The sequence below is a fragment of the Microcaecilia unicolor genome, chromosome 2, assembly GCF_901765095.1.
Source record: "Microcaecilia unicolor chromosome 2, aMicUni1.1, whole genome shotgun sequence".
NCBI lineage: Eukaryota > Metazoa > Chordata > Amphibia > Gymnophiona > Siphonopidae > Microcaecilia > Microcaecilia unicolor.
The window spans coordinates 110,937,513-110,954,036 of record NC_044032.1 but is presented as its reverse complement, the minus strand read 5'-3'; the positions used below and the strand labels follow the sequence as shown (position 1 = coordinate 110,954,036).

At 40.6% G+C, this 16,524-nt stretch overlaps 1 protein-coding gene across 3 annotated transcripts in view; it reads right to left on the bottom strand.

Annotated features, from left to right (window-relative positions):
* MAST4 (microtubule associated serine/threonine kinase family member 4) overlaps window positions 1-16,524 on the bottom strand; it is a 905,366-nt gene that overhangs the window by 248,866 nt on the left and 639,976 nt on the right. For all 3 annotated transcript variants that reach the window (XM_030193210.1, XM_030193211.1, XM_030193212.1), the window contains one exon: window positions 8,698-8,786. In XM_030193210.1, coding sequence (XP_030049070.1) covers window positions 8,698-8,786 — 89 coding nt within the window. The remainder of the gene's footprint in view (window positions 1-8,697; window positions 8,787-16,524) is intronic.

The window sequence follows — 16,524 nt, the reverse complement described above, 5'->3', positions numbered from 1 at the left end:
GACTGGTCTAAAATCTCCCTCCTGGAACTAGGTAACTTGGCAATTTTCCAGTTGTAACTGTTAAGCTACTCCATTTTGAAGCATGTGTTTGCCTAGTCCCCATCCTTGCTCACCAACTATTACTGCTGCCACCAGGGGCATAGCTACGTGGGGCCACGGGGGCCTGGGCCCCTGTATAGTTGGTCCTGGACTCCCCTGCTGATGACCTTTCGACTCCCCCTCCCGCCACCAACCCTCCCCCACCGTCGCCGTGGTCCAGGGGGGTCCAGAGCCCAGGTGAGGGGGCACATTTTAGCTGCCCCCCGTCGCCGCCACCCCCTGCCATTGCCGGCCAACCCCCCCGTCGCCGCCACCACCACCAACTTTGCCCCCCCTGCAGATGACCCTCTCGACCCCCCTCCCGCCGCCAACCTTCCCCGCCTACCTTTGCTGGCAAGGGACCCCAATCCCCACCAGCTGAGGTCCTCTTGCTTCCCGTGGAAAGCTTCGCTCTGTTTTTGACATCCTGCACATTGTGCGTGCAGGACGTCAGGCTCACAGAAACAGAACGAAGCCTTGCAGATCATGCACAACGTGCAGGACATCAGAAACAGGACGAAGCCTTGCATGGGAAGCAAGAGGGCCTCGGCTAGTGGGGGTTGGGGTCCCTCGCCAGCAAAGGTAGGCGGGGAAGGTTGGCGGCGGGAGGGGGGTCGAGAGGGTCATCTGCAGGGGGGCAAAGTTGGTGGTGGTGGCGGCGATGGGGGGGTTGGCCGGCAATGGCAGGGGGTGGCGGCAACGGGGGGGGGGCAGCTAAAATGTGCCCCCTCACCTGGGCTCTGGACCCCCCTCCCACCAAAGTCTGGCTACGCCCCTGGCTGCCACAGCCACAGCTGGGCTCTGCACTTTTCTGTGCTACTTCTGGAGAGAAGAAATATCAGGGGAAGGCCATGAATGAAGATCTAAGGGAGGGGCAGGGAAAGTGAATGTGAATTGGGATAGGGGGAGTTAAACCGGGGTCCATGGTCAGGGGGCCCACAAATGTATACTTGCCTAGGGCTCAATATAGTGTTAATCCAGCCCTCAGGCAAAATGCTTCAGATTGGGAAGAATCTAGACTCACATAAATAGGAATGAAGAGGTAGGGAGAGGGTGTTAACTCAATTCATATAAGCTGCATTAAGGCCATCTCGGACCTGACAAATCTTGAATTAAATCTAAACCTGTTTGAACTGACTCATCAAAATCTAAGTTAATCATGACTTGAATCAACTTGCAATCTTTGACCCAGCTCATCCAGGCATGCCAAAGATGGAGCTGATGCAGATTTTCACTTGTCATTTATTTAACTCCCTTAATCTTGCTGGCAAAAAGACACAAACTAAACTATGTAATTTAAAAAAAAAAGATTTACTTGCTCAGTCCCTCGCTCATGGAAAATTTTGGTTGTTAAAGCAACCATATGTAAATATAATTTCGGAACATTCATTGTGGATATCCTTCAAGTACCTACAGGGGGAGTATGATATGGGCTTTATTACTGTCATGAAAACATTCACAGAAATGTAGATAAAAATAAACATTAAATTGAATATTTTTTTTACTGCTGTAATTGTCTATTGATTATGTTTGATTTCTTCTTACTGCACACCGCCTTGAGTGAATTCTTTCAAAATGGCGGTAAATAAATCCTAATAAATAAATAAATGTAAAACAGTCAAATGCTTTTTCTTTGCCTTTCAGTTCCAGGGAAAAGGATACTTTAATAATTGAAACATATACAGTCAAAACATATAAAGGCTTATTCCCATTTTAATCAAAATGATTTTTCTATAAAATGGCAATGAGTGATGAAGAGCTTGACAGACTTTAAAAGAGAAGGCCACGATACTGCCCCCATAAAGGAACACCAACATAGCTGCAAAATGTGGATTATTTTCAACTCTATATTGTATTACATTTCCAAAATACACAACTCAATTTTCAACAAATAATCTCGCTTTATAAGTAAAAGTGATATTCCTAAGGAAAAAAATATATAAAATACCTCAATTTAACATACAGATCTGAGGAATACAACATGCTTGGATAGATTTTTATTTCAATATCTGTTTTGCTTATATCTAAGCCTATGCCTGTTTTCACAACTCTTCCAATAGTACGCTTAATTCTCAAGGATTTCATTCAGGACTCATGACGATTTCTACACAGGTTCAGAGTAAACAAAATGAGTTTACCCTGCTGCCTTTTAAGTACAGAAAAAGAAAACAACTTTGGTTTTGAGGTAAATGAGCAGAACAATATACAGGGCGTCATAGTCTCCTGTACTACTCAGGTCTTCCAATCCCATAGATGAGGTAAAGCATAATGGATTAGGACTGGAGTCCTATTCATGACCTTCAGTACTCATAGCATTGTTCTCAGTATTCATCCACCCATCTGCAAGCAAATACCTGAGAGACTTTCAGATGCCAGTTAATTCTCTGCCCATATGTGCAGCGCTCACTTATTACTCAAATCCTGCTGTTCCCGGGGATTTGTTGGCTTTTGTCTGTTGGAGTCCTAGGATATTACATATAAATTGTGGAGATTATGGCCCGTGTTTCTGACCCCATAAAGTAAAGCTGAAGTGGTGGTCAGGCATTAGGTAGGTAATTAACTCCATCAATCCCAGAGGGAAGTAGGACAGTGAGTAGGTAATCAGTATACCAAAATAATGCTTTATCTAATGGCAATACACAGGGTGCCTCATTTTAGAAGCAGTTATTGTTAAGAAAGCTATATCCAGATTAATTAAATTGTTTGATTGTTTTGTAATTAGCTTCAAGAAGTCCTATGCCTACCACAGAGGGTAGAACTGCAAATCTTTGGAAAAGGCATATGTTACACTCACTCCATAGATTATTAATGTGCTTTTAATAGCTGTCTACTTACAAAAACAAGAGGTTCTGATGCACTGAACTTATATTAGTGCTCAGGGAATTAGAGGATTAATGATAATTGATATTAGAAACTGCTGGCAGATAATAAAAGTTGGTCACAGTTTGAAGTCTTTTTGTTGCTGCTTGATGATAAGCTTAAATGATGCCTCTTAGCATTTTCACAACATAAAAACAATAGGTATTCAGCCCTCATGCCAATTGCGAATACTTAAGGAAAGAATGATCCAGGGTTCTTGGAACACAATGGATTGACGAGAATAAAATTAATGCTCAGACTGCAATTATCAGCACGCATTTTTTTTCAGCAACTTTCAAAATGCGGGCCCTGGAACATTTACATTTGTATCAATATCATTATAACTTAATTAATATCAGCGCTATAGCCTTTAGAAGAGAAAATAAAACACGGTTTTTCCATCAGGTTGTTGAAACTTGAATAAAACCTAATCTTTTCTTATTTGACTATTTCTTTTTTTGTGTGTGTTTTATTTCCTTTTAGTGACTATGGCAGCCATTCCCAAATCAGTCCTCTTGGCATACCTAGTTCCACCATCAGGTTTCCAGGATATCCACAATAAATATTCATGAGTTAGGTTTGCACCTCAAATACTGTGTTCAATTCTGGGCGCCGCATCTCAAAAAAGATTTAGTAGAATTAGAAAAGTACCAGAGGAAAGACTTTTGGGCCAACATGCAGTGTGTATTAGTTGCTGTTCGCTTCCGGTAAAAATCTGCTATTTAAAAGGTATGCGGGGGAGGGGGATGTTTACGAGATCATATGGCATACAGGCGAGAGAGGGAGAGACCAAATCACTTGTGGAACAGGGCACAGGCCCACCCAAAATTGGGTGTCTGGCTATGCCCCTGCAAGCCAGTGTGGTAAAAAAAAACCCACGATACCAGCTTACCCCTCAGATTCTATTTATGGTGTCTAGACTCCACATGGAAATACGCATGTATCTTAATTGGGAGAACCAGGTAATCAGCATTTTTAACAGCACTTAACAATTCAATTAGGTCTTATATACCGCTAATATCCCCTATTTAGAATTCAGTGCGGTTTACAACATCAATGGAACAACAGTTACAGATTTAAATGTAGAACATTGGATGAATACATTCTTATTGGTTAGCTATAGTGTTATAAAGCGATATAACATGCAATAACGAGCACTAATTGGCAATAATTACAATTTATGCATGGAAATCGCTAAGTGTATTCTAGAAAGAACTGTGCCTAAATTTCAGAGCGCGCAGTTCAAAATAAACGTGCGCAGCTTAAAAGGGGTGTGTTTAATGCTCTGAGCCTAGGTTGATAGGTTGAAGTCAGTTTGGGGTTCTAAGGGTGGGGATATGGCTAATGTGGGCTAGGGAGGGGGGTGGAGATGGGGCCTCCATTTGGGTAAGGATGGTGAGGTTAAGGCAAGGAATTTGTAAATACTTGAAGTCCCTTCTGGGATCTGCATGTAACAGTTGGAGACCCCTTTTGCTATTCACCCTTTGGTTGTTGCTGCAGAGTCATCAATAACTGTTGAATTTTGTAGAATAGTAACCATTAGGCGACGCTGTTAGAAGGGTGAGCATACCTGGGTTTCAACCCAGAATATGTGGCGTCGCAAGTTCGGTATAGTTCTTTACTAGTAGAGGATTTCAGATTTAGAAGGCAGCTGGTGGTGGTTGTTGATGGGTGATAACATATTCTATGTTGCTCTTTTCTGTACAACTTCAATGAACATTTGAATACTCTGGAAAAGGGGGGGTGGGATTGAGGAGTTGGGGGAAAAGAGGGGGGGATGTTAAACATTGATGGTGGAATTATCTTGCTCTTATTCTGCCTGCTCTGTGACAAATGGTTGTATACTGAGCTCACTGATTGTTAATTCTGTTAATTCTGTTGCATCATCAATAAAAAAAATTGTTTAAACATAAAAAGGGGTGTGTTTATGGGCATTTCGTGGGCGTTCCAAAATTTCCATGCATAATTACAGAATACGGGACAGTGCGCCTAAATCTACATGCATGGATTTACACCAGGTTTTTACTGGCGTAAATGAACGCATGTAGATTTTGGCGCTTTATCAACTAAGCGTATTCTATATACTGCGCCTAAATTTTATGAAATACGCTTAGTTCTGCACAGATTTTTTAGGCACCATATATAGAATCTGGCCTTTCGCACAGACATGGGTAGGATTCAGGAGCATTCCCTGGGATTCTATATATCGAGCTGAGATTTCCATGTGGAAACCGAAGCGTATTCCATAACAATGTGCATAACTTAATCAATTAACAAGCTAATTAGAGCTGATAATTGGATGTTAATCAATTATCAGCACTAATTGGCATTAATTAGAATTTACACGCACTACTCGCTAAGCGTATTCTGTAACGTGGTGCACATAAATATAAGTCGCATAGTTGAAAAAGTGGGAGAGGTTATGGGCGTGGAATGGGTGGGTCATAGGAGTTTCTAAAATCTAATCGCGTTGTTATAGAATACACCCGCTCCATGCCTAATTTAGGCACTGGGATTTACACCAGGTTTTACTTGGAATAATTGAACACTACTAAATTTTGTCACATGGATCGGAACTCGGCGTGTTCTATAAACCATGTGGAAATTTAGGCTTATTCTATAAAGTACACCTGAATTAAAGTGTATTTTATAGAATACGCCTAAGCGAGTTTCATTTAGGCTCCAAACGTTTAGGCATGATATGTAGAATCTAGTCCATTATCGGCAAGAATATGGTGTAGCCGGCAATGACAGCTAGCATGTGGGATTGTACCACATGTTAGCGGTCAGGACCTTACGTGCACCCGTGGCCTTAAGTGTAGTTGAACTACCAGTAGTCAGGTAGCACAGCTATGGCCGCCTCTCCTCCTGAAGCAATAACCCACCCAATGCATGCCATTCCCTTGACCCAATTCCACCAGCATCCCCACAGAAAGAACCCCCTCGAGACCCACCCCCAAAGTGTACAACCCTCCCCTCCCCACCTCTCTTGGGTCTTACCTCATGGTCTCCCCTTGTAGTCTAGCAGATGAAGGGGGTGAGCAGTCCCCCTCTGACCCTGTCCTGTAGCTGCTCCAGGTTCAAAATAGCAGCTATGACCGGTAGTAGTGGACTACTTCCAGGTGTCAATCTGCTTTAAATTGCAGACTAACCCCCTAGTTGTAATGCCACAAGGTTATCACTGGAAATCATGGCCACCAATTTAAATCCAGAGTGGCTATGGGGCAGGAACAGAGAGAAACTTTCTCTGTCACACTCTTTGCCTGCTGTCCTCCTTCGGCAGCTTGACCCCTAGCAGTGGTACCTTGAGACTATTGCTAAGGTCAGAGCCATCATTTTTGAACTCAGGCCAGCAATAGGGCAGAAGCATTTGGCAATAGCTCCTGATTTGCCAGTAACCCATCAGGCATCACCAGTAACTGCTAGGGGTAGGGGGGTGATGATGCTAATGCTGATCAGGGAGGGTGATTGTGAAGATTGGACTGGATATTCTTTTCTTAGCAATAAGCACAGTAACTGCATGCCAACAGCAAGGATGCACTATCTGCAGCATGACAGTTAGTGTACTATAACTTACTTGGAGTTAATGCACACATTGTCTGTGCCCATAAACCACCCATCTCCCATCTTCTGCTGTGGCAAGCAGTTACCGCATGAATTTGCACACAGTGTCACAGCCATGCAGTTCATTACTATACAGGTCACTAATTAGTACTTTCTTAAACTCAATAGTTAGTTTGGATAACAACTTCACAAACACAAAATTTGTCATATTAAACCACCAAGTAGAATGTGCAATATTTTGCAAGGATGATTGTGTGCATGATTTGCAATTTTAGGGGCTATTTTATCACAGCTCATCTATTAGAATTTCCAAACATGTTCTTATTTTATACCCATTTTATAAGGGTAACAAAGATGCGTGTGGGCATTTATAAATTAGGCATCCAGAATATATCTCCAGGCATCCAGAATATATCTCCAACAGGTCAGAAATCCTGTTGCACAAATTTACACTTGCTCTGCAATAGGTTCCGCTGAGAGACAAAGCTTGGCCCGAGGTAAACAATCTTCAGGGCCCCGCCACCTCCTTCCCACAGTAGCGAATGAGCGACAGTGCTCTGCCAGCTACAGGTCCTTCTTCTTGCCATGTCCCGCCTCATGTGAAGTAACTTCCTGTTTCCACATAGATAGGATGCAACAGGAAGAAGGACCTGTGGCCAGCAGAGCAGTCTCTTTTGATTGCTGGCGCTGGGCCCGGGGAATCTTGCCCCCCTTCTCGGCGGCCCTGCTCTGCAGGTGTGTGTACTATATGCATGTACTTTGATGGGCAGACTGGATAGGCCATATAGTCCTTTTCTGCCTTCTTTTCTTTGTTTCTATATTTATAAAGTACCAATGCACATCACAACTCCAGCCCTGCTCCATCCAAACTAAGCCCGGGGAATGCCTGAAGCATATTACGTAAAAGTAAGCAACATGTTTCTCTGCACCAACTTTATAAACACGTATATACTTAAGCAATTTTATATGAGTCATTTTCATACTTTACATGTGGAAAATAGTTCATAAAATTATTCCCTTAATGCCCCAAATCACATTCATTAGTCTCTAGAGGACAACATCCTATATGAGTGACAAACGATACTACTATTAATTTTTCAATTTCTAACTAGATTTCCTAGCTGCAGTATTCTTTCCCCTTTCTTTTTTCAACCCTCCCAAGTAGCATGCCTGGAGACCCAGGCTCCTTTTCTATCTAAGACAGTGGTCTTCTTTAATTTTTAAGCTGGGGCCACTTTGGATTCTAATGAGCTGAATGAAAGCCAGCAAATATCTTCCCATTCAGGGCCATGACACTATTGACCAATGCCCCACCAGCCCACCTTCAAACTTCATTGGTTGTGAGCATTTCCAAATGTATACTGAAAAATGCCTTGCCCTTCAAGCATACGGCTCTTCCCCCCTCCCCCCTGTGCCTGGGTAAAGAGGCAGAGTAGCAGAAAAAAAACAGAAAGACAATGTAGACTGCTCCAGAGGTCTTCAGGGGGTTGCCATTGGTCCCCCCAGGCACTGCATTGAAGAACACTGGTCTAGGAGTTGAGTCTCCAGGGTGACTTTAGCAATCAGCACTGCTGTCCTGTCAGCAAGTCACAGTGGCCTTACCCCTCCTCCCCAAGGCTTGAGTACATCACCTCCACAGCCCTGTGGGTCCCGGGTAAGGAACTTGAGTCCCCTTTACTGCACAGCTCTGTGGCTGAGTCATTAAGTCATTCCAACAAAATTTCAAAACAAAAGGAGATGTAGCCAGAAATATATTTTGAGAAACAGCATGACAACTCTTAAATTACTATGGGTTTTCTTTTTAATGCCATGAACCTGTAAATTTGTTGAATCACATGTCCATTTGTTGTACCCATTCAGGCTAAAACACATGCAATTTTATACTTAGAGAGAGTGACTCATGCACACTTTTTGCTTGCTGTGCTCTAAAAAGGTGGCAGAACTAGGAAACCTACAGTGAACAACACAGTCCCCAGTAAATGCACATGCCCCCAAAATAACTGACTTGCTAAATGTTCAAACTGCTTACCACTGCTAAAACTTACCAGAAACCAGTAAATAAAAATAATAGTTCACCTAAATAACAAAAAGCACATTGAAACATCACAAAAATGTCTGGTTACCAAAACCAGGCCTTCTTTCTTATCACAAACGACAGAGAATAGTTCATTTACTTTACAAATTTAGATGGCATACCTGTGTGAGCTGAAAGGGGAGAATGTGGCCGAGGAAGTGCTGGAGACTGGCTGTTGCCTATCAAACTCTTTCGGTTACTTGTACGGCAACTGTAAGACACAGAAAGAAATGACAGTTAATAAAGGTAACAGAGCAAAAGAAAATCGATGAAAAAAAATCACATCAAATCAGCGTTTATAGCTCTAGGTTAAAAATGTCCACACATTCATTTTTACCTTATCTTTTTCCCATTAACAAGTGCACACAGTTCTTTGTTTCTAATAAGAAAAAAAAAACAGGCTACTTGTTCAATACATAAATATTCACACACAGGGCTATGGAATTGGTACATCAAACTTTTGATTCCAACTCCTCTATTTTTCTACTGTCCAACCCTGTTTCCTACTATGTATATTAAATCTAACAGGCCTAAGAGAAATTTGATTAATTACAGAAACATAGGATATTTGTTTATGTACAAAATTAGGACTAATAGACCACAAAATATATTGATTTGAAGTTTGAGCAAGCAATCTGAACAAAACAAATGTCAAATGAAAATGTGCAATACACTGTTACACGTTTTTATTTTGAAGCTGGACTCGGAGTCGACGTCAGTACATTTATACCAACTCCAAATTCACCCAAAATTGCTTCTGACTCCAACTCCACAGCCCTGTTCACATAGACCAAGGCAAAATGAAGACAGGGACTTATAAAATGTGTCACAATATGCTAATTAAAAGGCTGATTTACAAAACCAGCTTTGCTGTGCTCTTGTCAACTGAACAGAAAATTTCTACCAGTATATATTTGTTAACTCTTCATCCTTAAATTCTAGGTATTGCCGCTAAATCACTTGTATTCTGAAAAATGAACTAGTCAATAATCTCAATTTAAAACTTGAAACTAAGTGTTTATCAAGCTATGGAAACAAACACTGCAATTCACTCAACTGGATGGGAGAAAACAAAATAAAACAAGTACAAACCAGGAGTAAACAAAGATGGAGAAATAAATGGATTAAAAGTAGAGGAGCTAATCACTAAACTAGAGTGACAGCAACTCGCTAAAAATCTCCTAGTGTTTGGCCATAACCTTTTAAAGTATTTTATGCTGACGAAACACATCCATTGCAAACCACATTAATTTTATGCTTTTATGATTTCTTGTACTTCATGTGTGAAACTGGATTAAAATGACTAGCCCAAGCCAGAAATCTGGAATGGGTACTTAATTTTATTTGTTAAGATGTATGTTCTGTAGACAACTGAGATAATGTCAATGTGTGCACAAACATGCTGACAACATTTTCTTAAGATAAATTAATGGTATATGACTAGATACAATACAGCGCTATCCCTAAGAGCTATGGTAGACTTTAAACTAAATATTTAAGGTAACTACAGCATCTTCAACCACGATTATCCAAGTATAACCTAAAACTTCACTTCTGCCAGAATTCTTTGGAGCTTAAAGTTTGCAATTACTATAGATCTTTTCTGATTATTTAAAATGCAAATACAGTGATATGCCTGCTTTAATTCAGAATAAAGTTGTGATAAATTAGCTAGACCCCATTAACACTTCAATTTTCTGGTTCACTCAAGAAAATCTACTCCTAATTAAGCCTCAGTATCATTTGGTGACTCTCGTAATTTTTTATGCTTTGCTTTCATTGGTATGCATGTTACAGTTAATGGACAAGGAGCCTTATTGGATGTAAAATGGAGGAACCCTTGAGATGAACATTAAAAAAAAATTATTTAATCAAATGTAACACCCACTTTGAGGTGGTCTAGGTGGCTGCCTACATTATGCCCAGGATAGGTGGATAACAGGGGTGCACACTATTCATTTATTTGTTGGGACCAGGGCGGGATTAGGATATACCTAGGAGGCCGAGCAAGCTTGGCACCAGACTTCACACAATGAGGGAGACCACACCAGTTCTTTTGCTGAAAACCAGAACCTTTGCTCTCCTTCAACTGATGAGGGTACTGCTTCAACCAGTTCAACACAGAAGGCCAACTATTTACAATAGCTTTCTCCTCTCCTCCAATCAAGCAATGAAATTACAAACAGCTTTTCCTTATTCTCTTTGTTATTGAAACCACTCACTTGTGGGGTGAGGGCTTCACTTGGCTTGCACAGTTCACTTGCTGTTACAATTAAGCAGATGTTAACTGTTATCAAAAGTCTGCATCATGGGCCCTGCTGACGCACACCCATGAATGCTTGGTTTTTCTGCATACATGAAAACTGAGCATGCATGGGGGGAGGGGCAGCAATGGTGGCGGCAGTAGCCTGAGGACACAGCCACCAGCTGCAGAGTTTGGAGAGCAGCTGCTGGACCAGAGGAGGTGGTCTTCAGCTGGCACAGCTTGGGGAATCCTTGCCAGATACAGCAAGGGTGATGGCTAATTTTGGGGTGTCTGAGCCCAACGTGATGCTACCAATTGTGTTCAACACAAAAAGGAAGTGTATTTCTGTTTTTATTTCTTCAGTGTTGCAGTACTTGCCATGTTTCAATTTTGGTGTTCATATTTCTATTTCTAATATCTGATCCCTTGTTCTGTATTTTCTGAAGGCTTGTCTGTGTTTTGTGTGGGACAAAGTCATTTAAAGCTGTTTTATGTGTGGCAGCAATGGTGGGTGGGGAGATTCGAGGAAGGGGCCCCCCCCTTAATTTCTGCCCTGGGCCCCAGCCTGTCTAAAACCAGCACACACAACTTACAGAATACTATCAGTTGCATGCATTGTATAGTGTACTTAGATGCACGAACTTACACCAGCTATTGACATGACACAAGTTGACGAGTCTAACTTTCTGTGCTCAATCACGGAAAGGTCTGTAGACTGATTTCTGACAGTTTCTCTAGCCAAGGACTAAAACATGGAGCAATAGGCCTAAAGGGATTCAGGCTAAAATTCCACTACAGTGTAACACACACAGTGCTGAAAGTCAACAGCTGTTCTGGGTGTGGCACCAACACTTACATGCCATCATTTGGAACCTCCCAATAGCACAACCCCAGAGTAAAACAAACAAACAAACAAACAAACAGCCTCACAGTCAGAAAACTTTCCATTCTGAAGCTGTTTCCTCAAGAACTGTTACTTCAATGCAGTGCTAGAAGCACTCACTGTAGATGTCCAAGACAGGAAGCAGACTTCTTCCATCTCCAAAATCCCTTCTACAGCTACTCACCAGAATCATCTCTTGGGTCTCTAGCCAACTCTGACATATAAACAATAGTGGCCACCCCTAGAGAGAGGGTCATAGCAAATGGCTCAGTTCTTCCACTACTCTTGCCATTTTCAATGTTGTCTGCCACTGGGAAGAGCATAAACCTTTGAAAAGGGTCCACATGTCCTCTACATCAATCCTTCAGTACTGATATTTTTATTCTTAAACATTTACATTGAGAAATATAACCAGCTGAACAAAAAACATGTCTGCTTCTACTTATTATGCAATGTTTTGACTGAAGAGATTACAACAGAGACACTTCTCACATACTGTGAATCACTGAATTTAACTACCATAAATTAATGAGAGTTGCACAGCCAAGAAAAATATGTTCATATATCTTTAGCTGCCACAGTGTGCATCAATTTTAACAAATAATATTCTTCTGGGGGGAAAAAACACCTCTGGTGCCACAACATGTTTAAGGGGATATAAAGACAAGATAGCTCAGCAAATCAAAGAGTATATTACAAAGATGTGTCTGAGCAGCATAACATACAGCATAGCATGGCTTAAACTGAAGGATATATCACAGACAACCCTACTGAAAACTATTTTCTGGGTTAGCTTAAAAGATTCAATTGTATACTAGCATAAGAATCAAACCAGTTCATATATGAGTAAATTGCCTGTAATAAAAGTTAAGTACTTAAAAAAAACAGCGGAGGGACTTTTTAAAAAAATTTTTGGAAAGGTTATATACTGCTAGATAAGCTTTTCATATAAAATTTAGCACCTGTTTGGATCATTTATAATGATTGCATTACAACGTCCTTAATAATTAATGCTGGCACAATGTAATGAAGACAGATAGTGACAGTAAATCTCCATGGAAGCATTTCTTCATGGTATGTGGTCTGCAGCTCTCCTCTGCAGTTTACAGAGTAGTGAAAAGAAAACAGATGAACCTGAAGGCCGAAAGGTGTGGAATTGCTTGAAAATAAAATCGATCAGGGCAACTCCAGGATTCTATCTATGATGAAATATCAGGATTTCAATGCACACTACAGTACTATAAATATAAGGCCCACTACAACAGACTAACAGGCTCCGGGGAAAGAATAAGCAGTTACCACAGGTCTAGGGGGAGTTAAACATGGATGATTTGAAGGAACTGTAGAAGACAGTATTTACAAGGGTAAAATGCAATCTGTATCTTCCTTGCTGTAATACTTTGGCTATTTTCTTTATAACCCGAGTACAGAGGTGTGGTAGCCGTGTTAGTCCATTTTTAAAGGTAATCAATAGAAATAAAACAAAATAAAACATGGAAAAGAAAATAAGATGATACCTTTTCCGATCTGACGAAGAAGGGCAACCTTCGAAAGCTAATCAAGAAATATATTAAGTTATGTCCAATAAAAAAGGTTATTTTCTTTTCCATGTTTTATTTTGTTTTATTTCTATTGATTAGCTTTATAACCTGAGAAATCCCAGAAGGCCGACTTGAATTGAGATCATAGGCTTAGGTTTGTACAACATTTTAATCTTGTTTTCTACATTGGGGAGAGAAAGATTCTCAAAAAGAAAGCAGTTTCTGCTGAACATTTCTGGGGAAGGACAAGTGGAATTTCGGCTAGAGAAGTCTGATGGCCTTTGTAGAAACATAAATGAAAATTGATGGCAAAAAAACATTTATTTTCATAGCCCCCCTTTATCAAATGATATAGTGGTTTACGACAATATTTCACTAAAACAACTGCAGACAAAACATCCCAATTAAAAAATCATCACTAAAATGCATCACTTGGCCCTTCTGTATATGAAAACCAAAGATCAGTATAAACTAGTTTCCCTTGCCTTTGTCTGAATGGACATGTATTATATACCCTAATCCAGTGGTTCCCAAACCTGGTCCTTGAGGCACCCCAACCAGTCAGGTTTTCAGGCTATCCACGATGAATATTCATGAGAGAGATCTGAAAGCACTGCCTCCATTCCATGAATATTCATTGTGGATAGCCTGAAAACCTGACTGGATGGGGTGCCTCCAAGATCAGGTTTGGGACAACTTCACATCAGTCTATCAATGCCTATACTTATAAGTCCAATTTTCTAGGGCACATGCCACAAAGCTACTAAGTATCACATTTAAAACAAATCAGAGAGAATGGTTTTTAATTCAATACTCAGTGAAGCTCTGGAACTCGTTGCTGGAGGATGTGGTAAAAAGCAGTTAGCATAGCTGGGTTTAGAAAAGGCTTGGACAAATTCCTGCAGGAAAAATCTATTAACTGCTATTAAGATAGACCTGGGGAAAGCTGCTGCTTATCCATGGGGTAAGTAACATGGAAACTATCTAATTTCTGGGATCCTGCCTGGTACTTATGAACTCTTGGCCACTGTTGGATACAGGATACTGGGCTTGATGAACCTTTGATCTGACCTAGTATGGCAATTCTTATGTTCAATGTAAATGCAATGTACATATAAATACACTGGCCTAGATTGACTGAACTATGCTAACAAGTACCAATGCAAATTTTTGATCGCAAATCCTATTTTAAGAAATAGGACCTAGTAAAAGGAGTCCCGGTGTGTGGTAATTGCACTAGCACTGGCTAACACAGTAGAACACTAATAAATGTAGCCCAGTATTTTAGAATCAAAGGTACAAACTAAAGACAAAAATAAACTTCCATTTCCCAACTGGTAGAGCCATGTAGGTTCTGAAAGAAATGATCACAGCATAATTATTATTCATCAAGCCAAGAAATACATATATATATAGTATGACTCAAGCCTACATAGAAAAGAACAAAAACAGTATTCAGACAGAATCTCTGTAAATAACTCTCCTTCAATAACTGAGTCATTTGAACAAACAGTGGGACCACTAAATGTAGGTGCTATTTGTTGCTTATATGATTTCAAGAAGCTAGATAACTGTTCCAGTCACACAAAGGATTTTGCTTAAAGGTTAACCTTACATTTGCAGGAGTAGATGAGATGGAAGAAAGCTTCCATAGCAACCACCTCCTAGCTAAAAGACCAAAGAACACAGCTACACAATTGAGCTACTCTTGGCAAGGTCAGGAAACAGTTATTTTTTGAATCAGGAACTTTTTATCTCTGTGTGCAGGAACCACTTCACTACCCAGCCACAGTCTGGCTGCAATGCAAACTTGACTAACAATGTTGATTTTGTCAGCAGTTAAATCAACTATCTCATCCCTTATAGAACTACAAGTATTTTCCAGTGCTGGATTTTTGGAACTGTCTAATATTATTACATATTACTTTTATAGTGCTACTTGACCAGGGATGGGCAACCTCGGACCTTGAGGACCACAACCCAGAGGGTTTTCAAGATTTCCACAATGAATATGCATGAGATTGAATGCATATGCATTGTAGAAATCTTGAAAACTTGACTGGGTTGTGCTCCTTGAGGACCGTGGTTGATCACCCCTGTACTAGGTGTATGCAGCACTATACATATAAGAACATATGAGTAGCCCTACTGGGCCAGACCAATGGTCCATCTAGTCCACTATCCTGTTTTCCAAACAGTGGCCAAGCCAGGCCACAAGTACCTGGCAGAAACCCAAATCGTGGCTACAAATCCCAGGACAAGCAGTTGCTTCCCATGTCTGTCTCAAAAGCAGACTATGGACTTTTCCTGCAGGAACTTGTCCAAACCTTTTTTAAACCCAGATACGCTAACCACTGCTTACCACATTCTCCAGCAAAGAGTTCCAGAGTAAAAAAATATTTTCTCTTATTTGTTTTAAAAGTATTTCCATGTAACTTCAAGTGTCCCCTAGTCTTTGTACTTTTGGAACGATGTAATTGTCTATTGCTTCGGTTTGATCTATGTTTGGCTTATTCTTTCTGTACACATAGAAATACAGAAACAGAGAAAAATATAGGAAGATAAAGGCCATATGGCCTATCCAATCTGCCCAGCCATGCCATCTACTTGTCCCAAGCTCTCTTGAATTCAGATACTGTTTTGGTCTCCATCACTTTCACCAGAAGGCCATTCCACAAATGCACCACTCTTTCCGTGAAGAAGAATTTCCTCAGGTTACTTCTGAGTCTATCCCCTTTCACCTTCACTGCCTTGAGTGAATTCCTTCAAAAAGGTGGTAAATAACTCCTAATATTATAATAATAGTTTGTTTAAAAATATATTTCCCCGGGGAGGAGAGAAAATTCCAGAACAAAAAATAAAAAGTGGTTCTAAGACAGATACATTCGCCATTCCAGTAAAAATGATCAGGCACAATTTCATTTTTTTCAACAAAATGTTTTGTAGTTTCCATTCTTGTACCTTCCAGCATCAGCACCTTGAACTGATATCTCACATGATTTCTATAAGGGAATAACTTTTGGCTTTGTGTCTAGGAATGTTTTGATGTAACTAGAAACACCATCCATAGACCATCGTCTGTCCTTGATTTTAAGTGAGAAGTCATGATATAAGTTTATTTTTCTCTGTCCATGAAATGGCTGCCCACAGTTGTTCAGTGGAAAGATCATTAGGAGGAACCTGAAATTACCTCCATATTCTTTTCAGCTCCTGGAAATGTCTCCTCTATAGACTGAACTGTGAGCTCCTTAAAATGAACTATTTCAAAGCTTTGAAGAGG